Source organism: Felis catus, chromosome C1 (assembly GCF_018350175.1).
Source record: "Felis catus isolate Fca126 chromosome C1, F.catus_Fca126_mat1.0, whole genome shotgun sequence".
Taxonomy (NCBI): Eukaryota; Metazoa; Chordata; class Mammalia; order Carnivora; family Felidae; genus Felis; species Felis catus.
Window position 1 is genome coordinate 219,478,428 of NC_058375.1, and position 21,970 is coordinate 219,500,397.

Sequence of the window (21,970 nt, forward strand, 5' to 3'; positions counted from 1 at the left end):
TGGGTGGCTCAGTCGGTTGAGTGTCCGACTCTGGCTCGGGTATTGATCTCACGGTTCCTGAGTTCGAGCCCCACGTCGGGCTCTGTGCTGACAGCTCGGAGCCTGGAGCCCGCTTCTGATTCTGTGTCTCCTCTCTCTGCCCCTCCCCTACTTGTGCGCGCGCGCTCTCTCTCTCTCTCTCAAAAATAAACAGTAAAAAAAAAATTTAAAAAAAGAACAAAAAAAATAAATCAATCTCCAACCCCCTCCACCTTCAATGATTATGCTGAATCCTACTAACGCTTGGATTTATGTGAGCCTACAGTTTACAGATCTGAAAGAAAACCATCCCTAGGGACTCCGAAGCTGGCATTTGGCTGGAATACAGGTGCACAAATGCCCACCGTGGACAGACAGTCTATATCTCTAGGCACAGCTAACGTAAAAGAGAGAGCAAATTGCACCCGCCTCCCACACCACCCGGGGAAGGGCCGGGAGGAAGAGGCCCGTCCGTGTCCACTGACGGCCGGCCATACGGCGCCGCCCCTTGAGGAAAGAGGGCCTGGCCTGTCCCTCCTGGCCCGCCCGGTCCGTCGACTCCCACCCCGCCTGGCCCCCGCCAGCGCGGTCACCTGTCTGAAGAGCAGCTCCTGCTCGGTGGGCTGGCGCTGGCCCGGCTCTACCTCCCGCGGGGGCTCCGCCTCCTCGTCATCACTCTCGATGGGCTCCTGCTTCACTTGGACGCCGGCCAGAGTGTGTGCCTCCTTCTGCCCAGAGAGCCGGTCCAGGTAGGGCTCCTCCAGGAGGGCCTGGTGCTCACGAAGCTCCTCCTCCGTCTCCTCGGGATGGCTCTCGGGCTGCCGGGCCGGCTCGCTCTGTTTGGGGATAATCTATAAGGCAGAGGTAAGGGATGAGGGCCGCGGAGACGACGTGACAGCACGAGCTCTGTGCCTCAGAGCAAAGGGACGGACGACCTGGACGGATGCCGGGCCTGAGCTGGAGCCGGCAGGCACTGCTTGTCCCCCAACACCCTGGGCGCCGGGCCGGCCGGGGAAGGAGAGCCCAGCACCTGGTGCACATTTGTTAACAAGCACCGTGTGCCAAGCGCAGAGACGCGGGGTATGAAAGTCACAGCGGTCAAGCCAGGCTCCTGGGGGACCGGCGCCGTGGCGCCGAGAAAATGTGACCGTCTGCAAAACCCCTGACTACGCTGCTGTGGAGAACGCTCCGACTCGGTTTCCAGAAGGGGAGAGGTTTTCGAGGATGCCTGACACGTTTTGGCCACCGCACGTTTGTACGCAAGTCCTCCCAGACCGCTCGCTTCACCACCCACACCACCACATTGTGGGTGTGACGAGGGTCGGACTGGGCGGACGCCTGCGTGCAAGTGTCAGTGTTCCGTGTGCTTGTCCCCAGGGCCCAGCCCTCCCAAGCAGCTCCCCGAGGCCCACGTGCCCACAGCCCTCAGAGGGCACAGCTAGGGGGTGAAGCGTGGACCCGCCTCTTATGGGGCGAGGGTCCCGGACTCCCTCTCTGGCTTTCTCCGCTTCCTTGGGAAGTGAGGGCATCTGAGCAGAGGCCTCCAGGCCCCTCCAGGGGAGTCAGGCCGTCCTGGGCTTCATGAGAGACAGCCCAGCTCCGTGAAGGATTCCCGGAGGCCGGATCGAGCGGCCCCGTTGTCCCGGGGAGCTCTGGGCAGGGGCAGGAGCACAGGCACCTGAGGCGCCGCCAACCCCTGGGGCGCAGGCCATCCCCCTGAGGCGGCCTCGGCCTCTCAGGCCGCAGCTCGGAGGGAGTTGGGAGGCACGTGGCCACAGCCGCAGACTCCCCGTGATGCAGGGGGCTTGTGCGGTCAGTGTCCTTGGGCCACGGCCGCGGCCAGAGGCCTGTCGCCGCCTTCGAAATGCAGCTCTGGGGTTGCTAGCCGGGCTGTGGGCGGGCGGCACAGTGGAGCCGACGTCGGGGGCGAGGCTCCCACCAGCCAGCGCGCTGGCCGATCACTGTCGGCGACACGCAAACCAGCTGTGTCCTGCGACGCCCTCCGGACTCCAGGAGCCCCTTCCCCAGACGGCATGAGAAGAAACGCACGTCTGTATTCGGAGCGGGGCCCTTGCTAAAGCCAGACTACGGGTCGGGGGGAAAAGCCAAACTGGTAGAGAGGCCAGGGCTGGAAGATGAGTGGGCGTGCCCCTGGTCGGACCGCCCGGATGGAGGACCCGGATGTCAGGGTCAGCGCCGAGAGCGCGGAGGTGAGCAGGAAAGTCCGCGGCGAGGCACGCAGCCCGACCCACGGGACCACGGGGCTCAAGCCGCGACAGGAACAGCCTCCCCCCAGCAAAGCCTCTGTCCTGCGGGGGCAACAGGTGCCCTGGAGCACCGTCCCCACAGAGGGGGGAGAGCGCGTCCCGCCACCACATTTGCCACATCACTCCGTCCAGACCCGCCAGAGGGCGCACCCACACTCGCTGGCCTGCAGGGGGCGGCTGCCGCTTGCACAGCTCGAGGCTCCGCCACCCACCCACCGGCGGCACGCGTTCTCCAGAAAGGCCCTTCACCTGGCGGACCTTCACCAGACACCACGGCACACGAGGTGCCGGGCTCTCCCAAGTGACGCTACTACGGCCACAGAGCACCGGTGACCATGTGCCGACCTCGGGCCAAAACAGGTGAGCACAGCCGGCTCCCGGCCCGTCTTTCCTGTTCTCAGAGGCTCCGCCGCCCAGCGTTCGGTTCCCGTGGCGGCCCAGCGGTTCGGTTCCGTGGCCAGTGACCCTGGGAAGACCGGAGCAGCCGTGCATGGCTGCTTGCCCTAAGGGGGGGGCGTCAGTGAAGTGAATGCACTCGGAGGCGGGGGTTGAACGAGCCGTAGATCACGCAGGAAACGGCCACGATCCCCAACGCAGCCCAAGCAGGGCTGCGGGATGGGAGGTCTCAGAGCTGCTGGGAGCTGGGCCCTCGTGCCCTTGGGTAAGGAGCCCCTTAGGAACAGCGTCTCCCAGACGAAAGGCAGAAGTACTGGTGCCAGACGGCACTAGACAACGTCGTCGGCTCCCCGAGATCCCAGGAGAACGCTGTACAAACATTTCAATCACCCGTCGTTCACGCTCATAATCAATCATGGAATAGAGTCTAGGGAGATAACCCAGTTTCTCAATCATTCTTTTCAAGACTGTACCAGGAGTGAATAGGTGTTTCCCGTCTTCCTAACACCTCCTACCCTATCAGTCAGACAGTGACACGATAAAATTAAGAAGCCACGGGTGGCACTGGGGAGACGAACGTGAAGTGGGGTTTACAGCTGGGAGCACAGACTGACAGCCTGTCTCGCCCACAGGAAGTAAGTAGGTGCCTTTCCTGTGCTGGCTGGCCCTGCGTGCTGGGGGGGGGGGGCAGCCCGTCTCCCACGGGGGCCTTAGCTCGGCCTGCACTGGGCATCTGGCCGTTCAGGGGCAGGGTGCCGGGGGACCGTGTCCCCACAACCCTGCAGCGGGGTCACACGGGCTGCATTCAGGCGGCTGGCGGCCGCCGTCGTCACGGGGCGCTGACTGTTTCCGGTTTTGATGACCAGCACCACCACACCGAACTTCCCTGTTTCCTGCCCAAACCCCCCTCTGTGAGGGACCTTCGGGACCGTGCGAGGGCGCAGACCCCGCGAGCAGGGTGTCCCGGCGGGCAGGCCCGCGCTGGTGCCGAGGGGCTCAGAAAGGCGGGTCCGCTTCGGGAAGAGGGGCGCCCAGGGAGCTCAGGGCCGCACGCGGATGCGATATGCACCCCCCCCCCCCCGAATGCGCTCCGCCGGCCGCGCCCGCAGACCCACCTTGCTCATGTGCAGCTGCTGCTGGAACTGCTGCTTGTGCTTCTCCAGAAACTGCTGGTGCTGCTGCTGGATGACCAGGTGCTGCAGGGCCGGCGCGTTCTGGGGCAGCGGGGCCGACTGTGTGCGCCCCAGCGGGCGGTGCTGCCGCAGCTTGTGCACGGACGGGGACACGCGGTCCGCTCCCACCAGCGCCTGCGCGTGCAGGGGCAGCGCGCCCAGGCCTGAAAGACACCGTCGGAAGGTGACGCGGGGGCCCCCCGTGCTCCACCCTGAAGCCCGGGGCGCAGGCCGCCGTGAGCCGCCGGTGTGGGCTTCAGTGAGCAGGGGCCGCCGTGCGCAGGCATTCCGTGTCACAGGTTCCGGAGCGGCCGGTCCGCCCGGCAGTGGCCCCACGACCCCTCGGCCAGGCCCGGGCCCTAGAACGAGGTTGCGGTCCGAGCGGCATCGCGGGGCCGCCGGAGTGGCTTGCGCCACACTGACCAGGGCTGCGGAGGTCCCGGTGGCCCGGCACGTTCTAGAAGACCGTGGAGACGGCTCTTCCCCTAACCGACCCAGAAACCAAGCTGTGAGGGAAAAAACCCGTCCTGAGGGATCAAATCCTTTAAAGGTCTCTTCAAGCGGTGACTTTATTCACAAAGGGGGTGTTAACACTTGTCACAATCCTGGCGCTTGCGGTCAGAATCTTCTACAAATTTCTGCAAAGGCGCTGCCTCCCCCCATGCCCACCAGCTGCTTCCCCTGCACCTGCACCTGGACTGAGTGTTCAAGAATCTGGATGGATATGTGATCCTGCTTTAACGTGCATTTGAATCTCCTTTTAAAATGCACCCTGTGCAGGGGACACAAATGCCAAACCTTTTTCCTTCTGTAAACTTTCCACCCACCTGTACTTTCTCTTTTGCAAATCGTGGGCTTAGGTAGTTGACCATCTTTCCGGGGTTCTTTGGGCAAAAGTCTAACAAACCCTTCCCTGCTACTGGAAAACGGGCTGCCCCAGCGGCCCGAGCTGGATGCACACTAACCCACGAGGCTCAGGCTGAACCTGACGCGGGTCATGGCCCCCTGCCTGAGGGGGAACAGCACGCACCTGACCTTAGCAGATGCCCGCCTCCCCAAAAGCACGGCCCTGGGAACTGCTCAAGTGGCCGGCCCCCCGACAGGCAGGCACACCTGCCCATCCCCCCCAGGGGGGTCCCTGAGACCCCTGGGGTCACTGCAGCCTATTTCCCTTGTCCCGTCGTGGGCTGGAGATTTCAAAATTACAACCACAATTTTGTATGCAGAGAGAGCAGACACCAAGAAAAGGTTCAACCCTCGCAAAGTTGTCCCTGATTAGCTTTTCAAGAAGTCAGCCAACTCCAGCCCCCTAAACTGCCATCGCCTTCTGTCCAGCTCGCTGTTTTCTGGGAGAAATTATGTTAAATTCCATCATCTGCCTGGCTGCTAAGTTAAAGTTAGTAACTCAAACGCTAGACTGATTCCCTCTCAAGTTTCTAGAAGAGCTAAAAAAAAGAAAAAAAGGTAAAAAAAACCCCATCACCCTAAGAAGGTGTTTCAGAATTCACCCACTGTTGACAGAGGTGTCGTGAGGATGAAACTTTGGAAGCCAGCCATACGAAGCTGCATTTATGGGATCAAAGGTGACATAGTCGCCAAGAGGGTCCCGCCTCGGAAAACACGAAGCTAAAACAGGGTTTCCTGAGCAGCTGCTTCTCAGGTTCCGCAGGACACTGGGCCCGCAGGGCTGCCGCGGTCAGCTGGGCGGCCGCCCCAGGTTCCGCACAGAAGCTTCTCTTGGCTCTGCGGAAGGAAAGCAGCTTCCAGGGCTGACAAAGGAGCAGGAACATGCATGAATGTGAGCCTTCATGCGGGGTGGACGCTGCCCTGAGGACACAGGCCACTATCCCCATGAGGGCAGGGGCAGACAGTGGGAGGTCCCCGTTCTGGCCCGCCCCCACTAACCCTTACCCTCTCTGGGCCCACCCCACTCACCCCAAAATTCACAAAGGGCCCCCTGGGGCACAGAACTCCAGTGCTGTCCCACTCGGGGACTGGTCGCATTGCAGAAAACGGACTCCTAACCTCTGAGTGGCAAACCCATTACTGGCCAGGTGGTTTCTAAGTTGACCCCTCAGGTCATCAACAAGGGCTTTTGATGACAGACCCTTATTTGGCTTTTGGTATATACAACGTAAAAGACTTCTATGCATAAAAACACACCATGTGAAGATCCAATTCTGTCCTGGGTGACCCAGCTGCCTGCAGAGGCCCGCTGTGCCCAGAAGGGCACCGTGCAGGGACAGAGTCCGACTTGTGCCACCCGGCAGACCCTGCTCTGGGCAGGGAGGACCGGGCTGCCGGGGGCCTCCTTCCCTGAGCACCTGGCGGGCTGGGAGACGCTTTGCTCTTCCCGCCCACAGGGCTGGCGCAAGTCTGTCGGTGCTCCAGGACACCGACGACACCCGCCTGCCCCTCATGTCGGTCCTGAAAGAGGGACCGGGGGGGGGGGGCCGCGACCGGAAGCCCACGCAGGACCGCACAACGGTGACCGCACAACGGTGATCATGTGGGAATCCCCAGCATTCTCTCGGCCATCCAGGGTTGGCGAGTTTGCAAACAAAGGCACCACGTCCACATGCCCCAGCCAGTGTGGGGGTCAAGAGGGAAACAGGCGAAGAGTCAGGCTGTCCTGGCGCTCTGGACCCAGATCTGAGGTGCTGGCCTTGGTGCTGCAGGGCTCGGGTGAAGTAGGCGAATTCACACTGGTGAGTACGGCCTGCGCCCTTAGAAATCCGTATGGGGCATCCCACTGCCCCATGCGCCAGGGTGGGACTCTTTAAGGCCCTCCAAGTGACAGTCAGCCGGACAAGGCTATGTTCTCGCCAGGGGCGTGCCAGGCTGCACATCGGCACAGCCTGAGTGCTGCAAGAAAATCCCCGCACAGCAGGGGCCCGCCTGGACCAGTCGGCTTCGCTGGAGCTCTGGGGGCCTGGCCAGGGTTGGGAATCGCGGGCCAGGCTCCAGGAGCGGCAGCCCCACGCGCCTCCTGGGAGAGGTCAGGTACCAAGGGGAGCGTGCCATCACTGCTGCGGAAGCCAGCTGCCGTCCCCGTGCTCAGAAGCACAGCCACGGGCAGACGGCCAGTTCCGCCAGCCCGTGGGGGGCAGCCCCAGCGAGTGACCCGAAGGCCAGAATGACCCCACATCCACCAGGTGCAACACCCGCTCCCTCCACCTGTCCTTCTCCCGAGACCCTCACCTAAGGCCTCAGCAATGATGCCACTTCTCCAGGAAGCCTTCCCTACGCCCTCCCTGCTGCACGGCTGAGCGTCCAGACCGACTACGGAGGACCAGCCCAGGGGAGACGCTGGGCTGAAAGCTGTGCCTTCCGGCCACACAGCAGGAGGCCTGGACAACACACGTGTCCTTCTCGCCTCGAGATGACGGTTCCATTCCCACCCGCTGCCTCGGGTGGTCGCTCAGAGACCCAACCTCTGGGAGCGTATGAGGGCGCGTCACTCTTCTCAGGAGAAGATTCGGCCGGACAACTCCTGGGGCAGTGGGGAACAAGGTGAGTGCCACACGGAGGTGGGACATCCCACGGACCCACTCGGGGAGGGACACGGCCCTGGCGCCCGTCCCCCCTCACCCCTCTGCATCTGCGGCCTCTGTTTCCAGTGTTCGTGAGACACAGCTATTCTGGCTCAGCCATTCTGTCCGTGTGTCCATCTGCCCACGAGCACTCACGGAAAAGCAGGGTCACTGGCAGGTGAACCTGGGGACTGTCCCTGATCCTGCTCAGACACAAGCCACCTCAGAAACCCCGAGTGTCCCTCGCGTTGCCCCCAGAGACGTTTACCGCGGGCCTGCAGCGCACTGCCCCCGTACAGGGGCTGGGAGAGCGGGGCGATGCCGCGGATGTGCAGATTGTCCTCCGCGAGGGAAGGTGAGCAGGAGGGGAGCGAAACCGAAGCAAAGCTCAGCAGAGCACACGGGAGGGGGAAGGGCCACGTCCGGCGGGGGCAGGGCCCAGGTCGGGACCAGGCCTCAGGACAGCCGGCTTGGGAGCCGGGCCTACGGGGGGAAAGGGCGGCCCCCTCTGGCGAAGAGGGAGCCACACCCCTGTGGGCCACACCAGAAGGAGAGGGCTCGCTCCTGTGCCCGATGGCAGCCAGGCCGTCACGGCCGGCCGGCACCACCTGATAGGCCACGCTCACGTGCCCCGACAGCCACCAGCCACACGGGCACCCACCATGTCCCACGTGGGACTGAGAAACCAGACGGGTACTTTGCTTCTGGGTCTTAACGTCCACTTTAAACATCAGGGGCCACACGCGGCCAGTGCTCCAGCTCAGGACGGCAGTGCTCTGGGCGGAGAGGGCTTCTCAGGCCCTGAGGGGCAGGAAACCCGGGCAGGGGTGGAGCTTGGAGGGTGATCCCAGAGACCCGAATCAGGGCCAAGTTCACGGGGAGGGGGTTGGGAGGGGCCACGAGAACTGGGAAGGACCGACTGCTCAGCCTGGGGGAGAGGAGGGAGGCTGCCTAGCTGAAGGTTAAAAGTGATAAAACCAAAAGTCACCACCAGGACGACACAACTAACACCTGAAGGGGGCTCACCAGTGTCAGGCCCATCCTGCACCAACACACACCTCACTTAACCCCGAAGAAACTCAGCGAGGCAGACACTCGTGTTACCCGTTTCACATACGGGGATACTGAGGCACGGCACGAGGGAAGACTTCCCAGGTCACTGAGCTGGGATGAGACGGAGACGAGACAGCCTGTGCTCTGGGCCACAGCCCTGCCTCCAGCACCTGCGGCCTGTGTCCGGGGGCCGGGAGGGGCCTGCAGGTTCGGGGGCGGGGAGGGCAGTGCTAACAGGTGCTGGACCAGAAGTCGTGCCCCAGCCAGTCTCACTGCCACAGGCAAGCCGTCGGCGGCTGCTGTCACAGAAAGGGCCACCGGATCACACACGAAGGGCAGAAGCAGCAACGTGGCTGCTTAATCACGAAGGAGTCCGGTTCAGCAAGTTTATCAGAGAGTTGAGATTTACCTAAGACTGTCATTCAAGTCCTGTGGGAAAAGGCTACTCCCCACAGTCAGTAGAGTGGCCAACTCTTGATCCCAGGTTCAAGCCCACCCTGGGCATGGGGCCTATTTAAAAACAAAAAAGGTGGGGCACCTGGGTGGCGCAGTCGGTTAAGCGTCCGACTTCAGCCAGGTCACGATCTCGCGGTCCGTGAGTTCGAGCCCCGCGTCGGGCTCTGGGCTGATGGTTCGGAGCCTGGAGCCTGTTTCCGATTCTGTGTCTCCCTCTCTCTCTGCCCCTCCCCCGTTCATGCTCTGTCTCTCTCTGTCCCAAAAATAAATAAATGTTGAAAAAAAAATTAAAAACAAAACAAAACAAAAACAAAACAAAACAAAAAAGGTTCCTTCACAGGAAGCTCAGGGATGTGCCCGAAAAATGCTCTTCAATGGTGGGTGACGAGCAGACGCTCGGGGACCGGGGGTCACAAGGAGGGTCAGCTGGAGGTTTACATAAACGATACAGGACAGAAACTCAGGCATCCTTCACTGCTCTTGACCCCGGGCCCTGACTTTGGGTGTCGCACAGACTCAGATGCGATTTCAGATGGAACCCTTGAGCCCCTGTGCTCATGACCCATCATCTGAAAGGTGGGGAGATGCCCAGTGATGCTTCGACTCCCCCTCAACTCTGAAGAGGGCAGTGACCCCGAATTCAAGCACTGGGGGGCCCAGACAGAAAGACAGACACACACACACACAGACGGAAGCCCGCCATCCACACGGACACACACACAGAGGGCAGGATGGGCCCCTCACGCCCAGACCGGCCCCACGGCTCTTCAGGACCAAGTGCTAGAGAGAGACCGGTGGGCACAAAAGACATTCACCTGCCCGCGGCCCGCGTGGCCACAGGTCGGGACTCTGACCCGCTCGCACCTGCACTTCTCACCAAAGCATCAAGGAGGTCATGTTAAATCCCAACCGCCAACAAATCAGCAGACCTCCAGGGAGCCGAGTGTGAGGCTGGGTGCTGCAGACCAACAGGTACTTCCCTGTTCCGCAGCAGACCCCACACCTTCGTCCCTCCCAAAGGAACAGTTGCCGTGCAAACCTCTCGCCACATTTCCTGACTTATTCCTAAGTGTGAGCATCCCTTACGCGGGGCACACGACAGACGTTTCCACCACGAATGGGAACTGACAATCTACCAGAGTCGTCCCCCCTCATCTTGACCCAAATGAAAAAGCAGACGGGAGAAGCCGTCTCTCTGGAGAAGCTTCCAGAAGGTCTAAGCGACACCTGCTTTTACTGTCTACCTCGTTTTGTAAGTGAGACTCGGTTTATCGACTCCCACGCCTTAACACGGGAGAGGCCGTGGCTAGAAATTCGGGGGTGTGGACGGGCCTCCCCGCTGGGCCCCGAGCCGACCGTGCTCACCTGTGACGAGGGGCGTCTGCGTAGGCGGCTGCTCCAGTAAGACCATGTGCTGTAGCAGCGGGTTGTGTGAAGCCCCACCGTCCCGCTCCAGGGGCGCCGTGCTCAGGTAGGGGGTGAGGTGCGTGCCGGGAAAGAGGGAGATCCGCTGCTGGAGGGCGGGGAGAGTGAGCCTGTCGGCCTCCTGCGGACCTGCCGTCCCCTGGAGAGGTACAACTGTGACGCCCGGGGCCGAGGGCCCGTGACAGCCCCCCGCCCCCGCTGGCCACGCAGACCCGCCGACGCCTACTCACAGCGGAAGGGCCAGTGGCGGGCAGTCCCAGCGTGATGTTGGGCAAGGACGGTGACGTGTAGAGGGGGAGCGGGGCCACGGAACCTTCTCGAGTCACGAGCCTGTGGGCCAAGCTGGTCTGCAGACAGAACACATGACGGCCGTCACACACAGTCTGCCAGCGACAAGCGTGGGCCACAGACACCACGAGAAACGACAGTTGAGAGCGCCTCAGGGCAGGCCACGCGGAGTCCCGAGACGCTACAGTACAGAAACACAGTGACAGGTTGCAGCACAGAGGTGGCACAGAATTTCAAAGCAGGTCACAAGCCCCGAAACATGGATTCACGATCCATGACGCTCTTGTTTTTATTCACATTGTTTAATCATCGTAGACTATCAGGAAAACCTAAGATAACGTGTTATAGAATACGTTCTTGGTTGGGGATGTCATTTTAAATATAACATCAGAGGCAGAAACCAGAGAAGATATTGATTAAAAAAAAAAAATCCCTTTTGGGCGTCTGGGTGGCTCAGTCGGTTGAGCATCCGACTCTTGATTTCAGCTCAGGTCATGGTCGCACGGTTGTGAGATCGAGCCCCGCGTCGTGCTCCATGCTGAGCCTGCTGAAGATTCTCTCTCTCTCTCTCTTCCTTTCTCCGCCCCTCTCCCCTAAAAAAAAATCCCCTCCCAGAAAAGGCAAATAATAAATAATGGTCACGGCAATATGGGCAACATGTAGGACAGAGAAAGGTAACTATGTAAAGAGCTCACAGATCAGATAATAATTAGCAAAAGTGCTCGTCAAAGGCAAATGACGAAGAACCAGTATTACGGGAGAACTCCTGAAAAATTTACTCAAAACCATCAGTAATCAAAAAACATGTTTAAATACCTATCAAGTTGGCAAAGATTTTTAAAACTGAGAATACTCTCTTGGCCCCGAGGAACAGAAACACGCTGCTGGGCGGGTTTATCAAGCGGTGCACTCTTTCTGCAGGACTGGGCAATCCGTGTCAAAAGCCTTAAAAATTTATCTAAGGTTTGATCCTAAAACTCCACTCTTCGGGTGGCTCTTACGAAACGGTGCCGGGCAAAACCAGAGACGGTCCCAGGAATGCCGTGGCCGTGGTGCCCACGGCAGGGAAGGGCAGCGTGTCCGTGTCCCGGGTGGAGCAAATGAACCACACTTATGCGCCGGGCCCTTGGGAGGCCGGGAAAAATCTGGATTGGTTGGAGTCCCACCGATGATGTGTTGTTAGGCTGGAAAAACAAGGTACAGGATGGTCTGCTCGTTCAAAAGCAGGCAGTGAGGGCTGGAAGGACAGACAGAAAAGGGGGAGTGGGAGCATTCTCTGAGGATCTGAATTACCGTGCTATTTAACATCTTTTTGCTTCTAGAAAGAACATTCTTCCCTCCAAAGGATGCTGTTTTGTTTGCCGCAACGCCCCCTGTGGAGTAGGTACCTGGTCAGTGTGCCGAACCACGGAGCAGACAGACAGAAGGAACAAAGGACTTGGCCACCAGGCCGGCGAGTGGGAGGCGGCAGACGGAGTCTGCGTGACGAGAAAATCACTGGAGTGACGGACGTGTGACCGTCTCCTCTTAGCTCCTCTCGCAGTGGGGCACGTAACTAACGACGAGAAACGTCCGGGTGCCTTAAAATGTCACATCCGAGGGGAAAATTATGCGCTGAAAGCTATCATCAAGTGGCCGTACGTGGGGGTGCACCGGGTGCCGGCCCGGGGAGGAAACAGCCTCCTCATCTGCTGGGGGTTGGGGGGGTGGGGAGGGGCCGCCTGCGGCTTGCCTCAGAGACGCGGGGTGTGGTCCCAGACACCACAGCACCAGTCCGGGAGCTCACTGGTCTCCCCGTGCGCGTGAAAGTTGTGTTTACGAGACACTGTCGTGTGTCAGGTGTGTTAACAGCTTCATGTCTGCAGGAATGTACAGACTTGAGTCAAAACGTATTTTCTTGCTGAACAATGCTAACCATCATCTGAGCTCTCAGTGAGTCAGAATCCTCTCGCTGGAGGAAGATCTTGCCTCGATGTTCACGGCTGCTTGGTGGTTGTGACCGTTTCCTAAATTAGTCAACGACGAGGTTGGTCTGGTACATCAAGTGACTCCTCCTTTCGTGGACGATTTCTCTGTGGCACGTGATGCCGTCTGACGCCATTTTACGCACAGCAGGAATCGTTCGACACCGGAGTCCGTCCTCTCAAACACAGCCACGGCTCCGTCAGCTCAGTGTATGCATCTTCCAGATCCTGTGTGGTCACGTCAACAGTCTTCACGGCATCGTCACCGGCGGCCGATTCCGCCTCAAGAGACCACTTCCCCCAGAAGCAGCCCCTCCTCCGTTCAAGATCTCCCCCGAGACCGCGGCCACACGTTCAGTCCCATCGTCAGGCTCCGCTTGCACTTCTGGTTCTCTTGCTGTTTCCACCCCATCGGCAGCGGCTTCCTCCACGGGAGGCTGGTGTCTTCGGTTCGTAAGAAAGGGCAACACCTGTGATGCGTGATAAAGAGACGTGTGCCTGTACCGCCTCACGGCGTGTGTGCAAATATCCGTAACTCGCAGGATCCCCGAGGTGCTGTTTAACGCGGTTGTATTTCAGCGTCCTTTGGAAATACACACACCTTACGGTCTGTTTGGACACCATGAGCGCAAACCAGGAAGAAAAGCGTTTTTCGCGCAGGGGCGCCTGGTGTATCTTGTCCTGGAGAGACCACAGGGCTACAAAGCATTCGCTCACTGTGACCCTGCACAGTCACGAGCTGACGACCACCGTGGAAAGCACTTCCCCCAGACAGAAAAACTGTTGGTCCAAGTAGAAGAAATACCGACGCGCTGTGCCGAGGAGAACATGATGGAGACGGCCAAGGAAAGCAGGCACCACCGGGCTGTAATCACCCAGGGACGAAACGAGCAAACGTCCTAATGTCTGCAAAGTTGTAATTTCCTCTTTATAATCACTCTATTTTTTTTTTTTTTTTTACCTAATTTATTTTTAGAAATAACGCAGCCTTCTGAGAACTGCTCGGAGGCTGACTGCCCGCGTGTACGACGCTGGCGGTCTCCGTCCTCGGGGCGACAGGCTCATCAGCTCCCATGCGCTCCGCACAAAATCGGGGCCTGGTCTCACGCCCCGCTTCACGCCGGGCCTTCTGGGCTGGAGGGAGCTGCCTTTCCAGGCCCGGGGCGCCTGCTTCCGCCGTGTGTAGGCCGCGGACCTTGTCCCGGCCCGGGGCCCCTGGCAGAACAGCAGTGGAAGGAGGTGCTCCAGCGAGGACCCACGTCGCCCTGCGCCCGAGGGGCTGCAGCCAGCGGGGGCGTCACGAGGCCTGCGAGTTCTCAGGAGAGGTCAGCTTCCAACAGCACCCGAAACCCCCAGAGGTCCCCCAGGCGGACCTGACCGTCAGAGGCCACCCCTGCCCACCAGAGGACGGTAAACGGGATGGCCCTTTCCTATCGGTGAGTCTGCAGCAGCCTCAATTTACATGAACACGGGACTTGTACTTCAGCAGGGGCAGGGGGAGACCTGGGGGGGAGCGGAGGGGCCAGCGCCAGCCTTAGCTCTGCCGCGTGTTTGTGCGCACGGGTGTCTACAACAGGGGGTGGAAAGGCTCAGCCCTGGCGCCCATATACCCCGAGTAAGATCTGTCAACCCTGCGGGAGGGGAGGACTCGTTGCTAAGTATCTAGGGGGAAAGTTAAGTGACTACATGTACTTAACTGCACCCTCCTGTTAAGTCAGCAGGAACTCAAAAAGAACTCAGAAAGACCTCCCACTCGGCGGGGCCGTCTGCGGCACGAAGCAGACGGCACTTCGGGCTCCGTTCTCCGTGAACTCCGCAGCGAGGCGGCTCCCCACGCAGGGCGCCCCCAGCCCGTGGCCTCGCTCGATAGCGTGAAGCTCCCCTGCTCTTCCTGGGCACCCGCCAGAGCCTGCCTCTCCCAGGCCGCACAGCCTGCTGTGTGGAGGCAGGCTGCTGGCCGGCCCTCTGGCCCTCTGGCCCCTGGGCCTGGTGCAGGGCTGGCGCGAGGTAGGAGCTCCAGGGACACTTGTACAATGAGCAGCTGGGGCAAAGAGAACGAGGTAGAAAAAGAAAGCACGGAAGGAAGGTCCTGGAAACCGCTGCCCGGAAAGCCACCCGGGTCTGGTCAAGGGCACAACCGGCAGCCAGCCCCGGGCCCCTTGTCTCCCCTGGAGCACCCGTCCTCTCTGCCAAGTGCTTCCAGAACCCTCTCTGTGCCCACGCCCCTCTCCACCTGTGGCACAGCTGGGGGCGGGGGCCTGACCGTGTGTCTCAGGCTGGTGGTTAGTTACCCAGGCGCCCCCGAAACGCCAGCTCTGGGCTTCCTGACCACCTGCCCGTGCTACTCTGCTCCCCCACGACACACGGATGTGTGTGTGTTGGCTGACGTTTTAACCTGTGTATTTCTAAAGCACAATAAACACTTTGATTCTCTTCCAACAACGGTTCTCGGCCACCGTGCAGAGCCCCAGGGGCACACAGCAGCGAGGCATCTAGGACCCCATGGGCCCACGCGTCTGTGTTCTGAATCGGCCGGATAAAACGTGCTCCGAAGGAGGCCAGGAGGAAAGGCTGGGTTCGAAGCTGCTCTCCCGTCTGGACACGGGGCTCACGTTTGCAGAAGAAGCAGTGGTCAGTGGCAGGGAAGAGGGATGAAGTCCCAACGGTGCCCCGTCCAGGGTGCCTCCCGACCTCAACCGTCCAGGCCGAAGGGCACCCGCAAACCTCGGTCACCTCAAGGGAACCAACCGTCTGAATGCGCCAGGCCGGCGCAGGGAACAGAAAGGAACGGAAAGCCCGCACTGACCTCGGCGGGGATGCTCGCGACGGCGGGCGCGATCCCGTTCTCGGTGCTGACATTCCCGGAGCTGTTGTTGGGCGAGCTGGGCGCGGAGCCCGGGGCGCTGCTGCAGGCCGAGTCTGTGGGGCGGAGAGACATCCGTGAGCCACGCTCCGCGCAGAGGCTCTGGGCGAGGCCGTGGCAGGTGCCCACCCGGGCCTGGGCGCCGAGGGCCTCCCGGGGACTTCTGCTTCCCACCTGCTGACGGGCACAAGTCACATCATGAAAGAAAGAGCCTGACCGCGGTCCCCGAACAGGGGCTGTGAGGCTAATTCCCTATTTTCGGTTTTGCTACTGACTTCCTGGCGAGCTCTGCACACGTACGGCTCTGTGGAGGCCCCGCCTGAGCCTTTTAAGCTGTGCACGTTACCGACTTTACTCCTCTTGAACCTCGAGATGATCCTCTACACCAAAAAGATAAGCCCTTAAACGCTCAGCAATAACCCGACAACAGAAGACCGGGAACCACAGAGGCCAAGGAACTCTGAATAGGGAGAGGTCAGATTTACCACGCTCGCTAGCAAAGCCACGGGCCGCCGGGCTCCTTTGGAACGAAAGCCTCTCGCTTTTCCCGGGCGACATCAGACACCCAGGGCAGGTGCCGCCCGTGGTTGCTGTGACTGGTCGGGGTTCCCTGGAATCGCACACTAGTTTATCCTGCAAGTGACTTTCAAGGTACGGGTGGGTCCGCCCTGCCAATTGGGCCCAGGCTTCACGGCGACTTGCCCGAGACTGAGGAACATGCTCACCCTGCCCCCTTCTCACCGCCACCGGAGCCGCCGTGCCACCGGTGTCTGTGGGAGCGTCTCTTCAGCTCTCTCTGCTTTCTTGTGTTGTGGGCATCGTAACAATGGCCTCACCACGGACTGTGACCTCTGGGGTCCCTGGCCCTCTCGACCGACCGGCCATCGGCTCGCCGCGGCAGCCTGGCCACGGTCAGGCCTCCCAGACAGTGACGTGAGCTCAGACCGGGTCCCTGCTGCCCCCACACCAAATCCAGGGCTTACTTCTTCACCGGGGGTCACGGGACGGGGAGCCGCTGAGAAGGGCCCGGGGGGAGGAACTGCTACACTTTGTGCACAAGGCAGAGCCGCCTCCTCCTGGCCGCCTGGCCCTCGGGGGCGGTCCCCGGGGCCCCGCCTTGGATGCCATCCCTGCTGTTCCTGTCCCAGACTACACGCCAGCTTCCACTTACTTCCTGCAAACGTGTGTCCCCTGCAGGGTCACCACACAGACCCTCTCGCGCAAGCGGGTGAGAAACTGGGGCAATAAAGATACACGTCCAGCTCTCCAACCGTTTCCCACTCAACTACGCGGATTACTGTTCGCTCCGCTTGCGGGAAAGCGGTGTAAGAAAGGAACACAAGTGTGTAATCGTGTTATTCGCATCAGCACAAGCGGGGCACCGCGTGGCATGGGCTGGGCGGCGGGACGGGCACACAGAAGACAGACTGGAAGGAAACACGCCCCACAGTGAGCAGCAGCGGCTCCGGCTAGATCTCTGCTCCTGCAGCACGCGAGGCTTTAACCACCGGGGAGAAGCAGCCCGGCCCTGCCCCCACCTGGACCCCAGCCCCCCCCCAACACACACACCGGTGGGCCTCCTTCTGAACCGCCATGCACCCCTGCTGCAGAACCCTCACCGCCTTCCTTGAACTCCTTATTCTGCCTTCTGGAGAGTCAGCTCTACCCCGGCTGCCGGGGGTCTGTGGGGCCCAGAAGCCCATCTCCTCTCGTCTCTCTGCCAGCTGCACTTATCTGCCAAGTGCCCCCTGGCCTTGCCCGCCCCGGACTCCTCTGCGGTAGTACAACCCCGGACCCGTCAGCTGGGGCGGGCACGGTCTGGTCTCTCAAGTCGGATCCTGAGCTCCACGGAGGTGAGGACCCGTGCCCCCACTTTCACGTGTAACCTGGTGCGGACTCACGGTAGCATGAAACCGTCACGGGCTGACCACGTGAACACGAGAGCCGGCGCTCAGGAAGAAGCCTGCCCACGGCCCCGCCTCACCAAGTCCGTGGCCAGAAATAACTGCACGGGCTCCTCCGTCCATCAGGGCGGCCGGCCCACGCCAGGCACCCGTCAGAGGAAACACAGCTGCACTCACAGCCTCGAAGGGGGCCCCCCAGCTGGGGAGACTCCGGGACTCCGAGTGACAACGCTCTTCTCCTCAGACGAGGCCCGTCTGTCCTCGACGGACCCAGCACAGAACCCTGCGCCGAAACACGAAGAGCCTCGGCTTTTCACACAAACGCTCCGAGGCAGGAGCTTACGTCGGGGGGTCTTCCTGGCTAACGGGCCCTGGAGCGCAGCGGGACAGGGCAGGAGGGCCCCACAGAGCTCTCACCTTAACTCAGAGGCGCTGGAGCTCCGACCCGTGTGCGCGGCACTAGCCGCTTCCACACGGGGACCAGCCCCGGGGAGCCCCCCTCCTCGGGCCCTGAGAACCTACCACTGACAGGCCGCTACCTAGAGCCTTGCCTCTCAAAGGAGGCCCTGTGCTTGCCGCAAACACGGCTCTCGCCCGCCTCGCCCCCAAGCCACTTCTGAGCAGCGCCTCTCTCGGGGTGCTGATTTCGGGCATGTGGATGGGCGCCCGCAGGAAGCGGGAGCACACACTCCGGGCTGGGGTGTGCCCTTGCAGTGGGGCGCAGCCTCAGGGTGGGGCCCACCCTCGTGAAGTGGGATGCGCCTGGGGCCGGGGTGGGCCCTCTGGAAGCGAGGTGCACCCTTGCGGTGGGGGGTGCGGCCCGGAAGAGGGGAGCGGCACCCGCAGGAAGGAGGGCGCCCCTCAGGCCCGGGCTCTGCCGGGGGTGTACTTCTGCGTGTCCACCGCTAGGTGGGGGCCGAGAGCAACGCTCACCAGGAAAGTGGAAAGGAGCGGTCGCCCTCCTCTCTCCCCCTCCCACCCGTGGGACCCCTGCCCCGTGGCCCAGACACCGTGATGGGCGGTAGCAGCTCACAACCGTGTGATTCACCACAGACGGGGCAGGATCAGGGAACCTCAACTCAAAACTCCTGAAAACACCCGGTGCGACGTCAGACAGGACTGCCCTGACCGTACCCGGGCCGGTGGACGCCACTTTCCGCGGCTGAGGCCCGGAGCAGAGAAGGGGTGCGGGGGCGTGCTTAGAGACCCCTGCCAGGGCACTGGCTGTGGCTCTCGGACGGCCGGCGCCCCGGGGACAAGGTGCTGTGCAGAGACTCAGGGCCTCGGAGGAGGTCTCGGAAAGGCTCGCGGCAGCAGAGCCTCGCGGAGAAGGCGGTGGCCGGGCTTCCACGACTCACGGGACGTACCTGTGACATCCAATGGACGCTTCTTTAGAGCGGTAACCACGGGCCCGTCTTTTCTGCGTAGCAGCGGGCTGCTCCGTCTTTCGGCCACCTTCTGCTTTAGCCTGGACCGCAATTTCAAATTGGGTTCAGAGGCTGCACGAAAAGGAGACGTCATTACAGTCAGACGCTCACGACGGGGACCAAGTTTATCTCACTGGCAGCTAAAAAAACCACGCACATCAGGTCAATATCCACTCAACCCTGCTGTGTTGTTGCAGGGCAGAGCGAAGGCAGCGTTCCTGAGGCCAACGCAGCATCTTTTCAGTCCCACAAGATGCACAAAGGCCATCGGACGCCTTCGGCTACGTGTCTTTGGACAGGGTTACCTATCTGTGCTGGTCGTTTCGGGGCGTCGGCCCACAAATGTTGTTACGGCTTCTATGGTCTCCACTTCCTCATTCATCTGCATATCGGAAATTCCTCCCACGTCTAACCACCTGGAAACAAGCTGCTTGCTGGGGCTCCCGGCGACCTCTGCCAGTGGCCGCCATGGGGTCCTAAGGCCAACCGGTCCTCCACACCCGCGTGTAGGTGAACGGGCCCATCTCCCTCAGAGTCCACCTGAACGGGGGACACAGGTGTTTCGGCTTGGTCTGGTTTGTTAACGGCCCTGTGCTGTGCAGACCTGCAAATCTGAGCCCACGGTGGTTCCCAAGCCTCTGCACCCGGAGCCCAGACCACCCCGCGTACCAATCAAGCTGCACCTCTGGGGAAGTGGGGGGCGCCCCAGTGCGAGCTGCCTGGGCAGTGCCTTCTGCACCCAGAGGTGCCCCGTCCGGACGCCTGGGCAGGAATCTCCAGCTCCACGAGGCCACCAGCTTTCAGGGCCGGGACAGGGGTAAGAGCACCACTGGGAGACGTTGGCGTTCTGGGGTTTTACTTGACTGCTTTCAAGTCCCTACGACTTGTGCATTTGCAAATTAGCTCGTTTTTACCTTTCTGTTTGTTTGTTTTTAATCAGCACCCCTGCTGTTTTTAATCTTTCTGGAACAGGAAGTTCACTGCTCTCCAGAGTGCCACGCAATGCAATCGAATTTCCCTCTGGAATCAGAACTAAGACGACTGGGTTTTAAGGAGCAGGCCACGCGTGCATCTCAGGGGCACCGTGACTCCGACCCTTGGGGAGCGTGGAGGGCGGGGCAGTGGCCTGGGGACCCCACTCCCCGAAGGAGGCCGGGTCTGTGGGCCCTGGAGGGCGGAGGGCGCGGCCGGGCACCTGAGTGCAGCCTCCCAGAGGAATCCAAGGTGTGTTTGAAGAAGCTGCCAGAATGCTCCCGATGGCCCCCCTGCTCTGGAGGGTGTGAGGCAGGGACGGGGCCCTTTCCCCTTTGCGGTATCTGGGCTTAGAGCGGGTGCCCGTCCACTTGTAGGACTTCCGCGGCCAAGAAAAGTGGGAGGGGTTCACCCTCTCCACAGGCGGGAGGATCCACGTTCACTGCTTTCACACTTGTTTTGCGGGCACTGCAGACTCCTGAGTTTCACTCACTCCTGGGTTTGCGCGGAGTTTCTCGGCCTTACTTAACGTGAGAGAAAGGCCACGACCCCGTGTGGCTAACAGGCAAGGAAACAGCAGCTCTGCTCATGCCACCAAGGTCTTTGCTAGAAGGACACCAACGGTCCTTTCAACAACCTTCTGTCCGAGGAGGGGTCGGCAGCTGCCCCCGAGACCGCAGGACAGCGCGGCCCTCGGCGGGGAGCGCCTGGGGACATGGGGTGCGGGGGTGGGGGCGGCAGGGTCGCCACGCTCCCGACACCTGGTCGAGCGAGGGCACCGGCCGGGACCATCCTCCCCGAGGACCCCAGGTTCCCTGTGACCCGCAGCCTGTGCCGGGCAGGCCCCAAGCCCATTCCCACCGCACGTGGCTGCCGGTCCCCCTGTCCGGACCGTGGGACGGCCGCACTCCCCTCACGGTGGCCCCTGAAAGGGTTCTGCTCGTCTGTCTCTTTGCTGGTCTCCCCCTTGCCCGTGCTTGAACATGAAAGTCAGGCCGGTCTGAAGGACTTGCCCCGCCTCCTGGGAGCTCAGCACACTCCCCCCCCCCCGCCCCTCCGCGGGCCCCCATCTCACGTGCGGTGCCCGGTGCAGAACAGAAACGAGGGACACTGTGTTCAAGATGTCAAGCGTCTCATTTAAGATGAAAGCAGGGCATTAAACTGAGCGGGGTATGCCCCGCCCGCAGCCCAGTTTAAGGCACCAGAAGGGCTCCACACACCGGTCTGGGCCCTTCCCTGTCCCTCTGGGGCGCCCGGGACTGCCTCCCCATGGAAACCCCAGGTGCAGGACCGGGGGCTGAGCAGCAGGCTGGGGACCAGGCGGGAAGGGAGGCAGTCACCTCGCAGTGTAGGTTCCGGGCTGGCCTCCCCCCCCCCCCAACCCCGCGCCTGCCCCGGGACCTTGGCCGGGCTGCGAAGGGCTCTGAGGTGCAGCAAAGGCCCTCCTGCCCTTCCTTGGCTCTGGAGAAGGCACGTTCTCCGGCAGCCGTGGGTCCAGGCATTGCACGAGCTCAAACGAATCGTGCGGACCCCACAGAGGAGACACGGTGACCCCCACTCCACCCATTCCTAAGCATGTTTCCTGAGATTTGCCGAAAGCGTGTAACCCAGGCCGCTCTGCACGGCAGGCCACCGGCGAGACAGGGAACCCTGGAGACGGCACCCGCCACGTGCAGGGTCGTGCGGCCCCCACAGGCCCCAACAAGCAGCTCCTGCCGGCCTCTGAGGTCCTCAGGACGCATGCCAGCTCCCAACGGGGCCTGGTGGAGTACGGATACGGCTGGATGTGTTCCTTCGAACAGAGCCGCAGCAGACCGAGAGCCAGAGCCTGAGGGAGGTGTTTGGGAGACGTGGATCACAGCCGTGTGCTGACGAAACAGAGGACGCTGACCGGATCCACGGACACGGTGCCTGCTCTGCCAGGGGCACGTGGGGAGCCGGGAGGTTTCTCCTCAAAGGCGATCAGGTAAATGACAGGTTAAGTCAAAGTAAGCTATCCTCATCTTGCCTTAAAGTTCGACCCCCTCCCCAGCACCCGCCCCTCCTTGGGCAGGAAGTGCCTTCGGCCGAGACGAAGAGTGCTCTCGACGAACCCTAACCCACACCCAGTTTATGAACGTCACGCTCTCCCTGAGGGTCGGTCACAGCGTAAACCGCTTTCAGGGTGGGAACATTTTACTGTTTAACAGCCAGGTGGGCACACAGAGGCCGGACGTGCCCGTGGCACGTGCA

At 61.4% G+C, this 21,970-nt stretch overlaps 1 protein-coding gene across 7 annotated transcripts in view; it reads right to left on the bottom strand.

Moving 5' to 3' along the window:
* HDAC4 (histone deacetylase 4) overlaps positions 1–21,970 on the bottom strand; it is a 294,826-nt gene that overhangs the window by 53,834 nt on the left and 219,022 nt on the right. For 5 of the 7 annotated variants that reach the window (XM_045034698.1, XM_023259938.2, XM_023259937.2 and 2 more), the window contains 6 exons: positions 18,707–18,838; positions 15,379–15,491; positions 10,551–10,667; positions 10,261–10,459; positions 3,797–4,017; positions 612–869 (listed from right to left, as the gene is read on the bottom strand). In XM_045034698.1, coding sequence (XP_044890633.1) covers positions 612–869; positions 3,797–4,017; positions 10,261–10,459; positions 10,551–10,667; positions 15,379–15,491; positions 18,707–18,838 — 1,040 coding nt within the window. The remainder of the gene's footprint in view (positions 1–611; positions 870–3,796; positions 4,018–10,260; positions 10,460–10,550; positions 10,668–15,378; positions 15,492–18,706; positions 18,839–21,970) is intronic. The other 2 variants (XM_023259940.2, XM_023259939.2) reach the window with 2 other exon arrangements.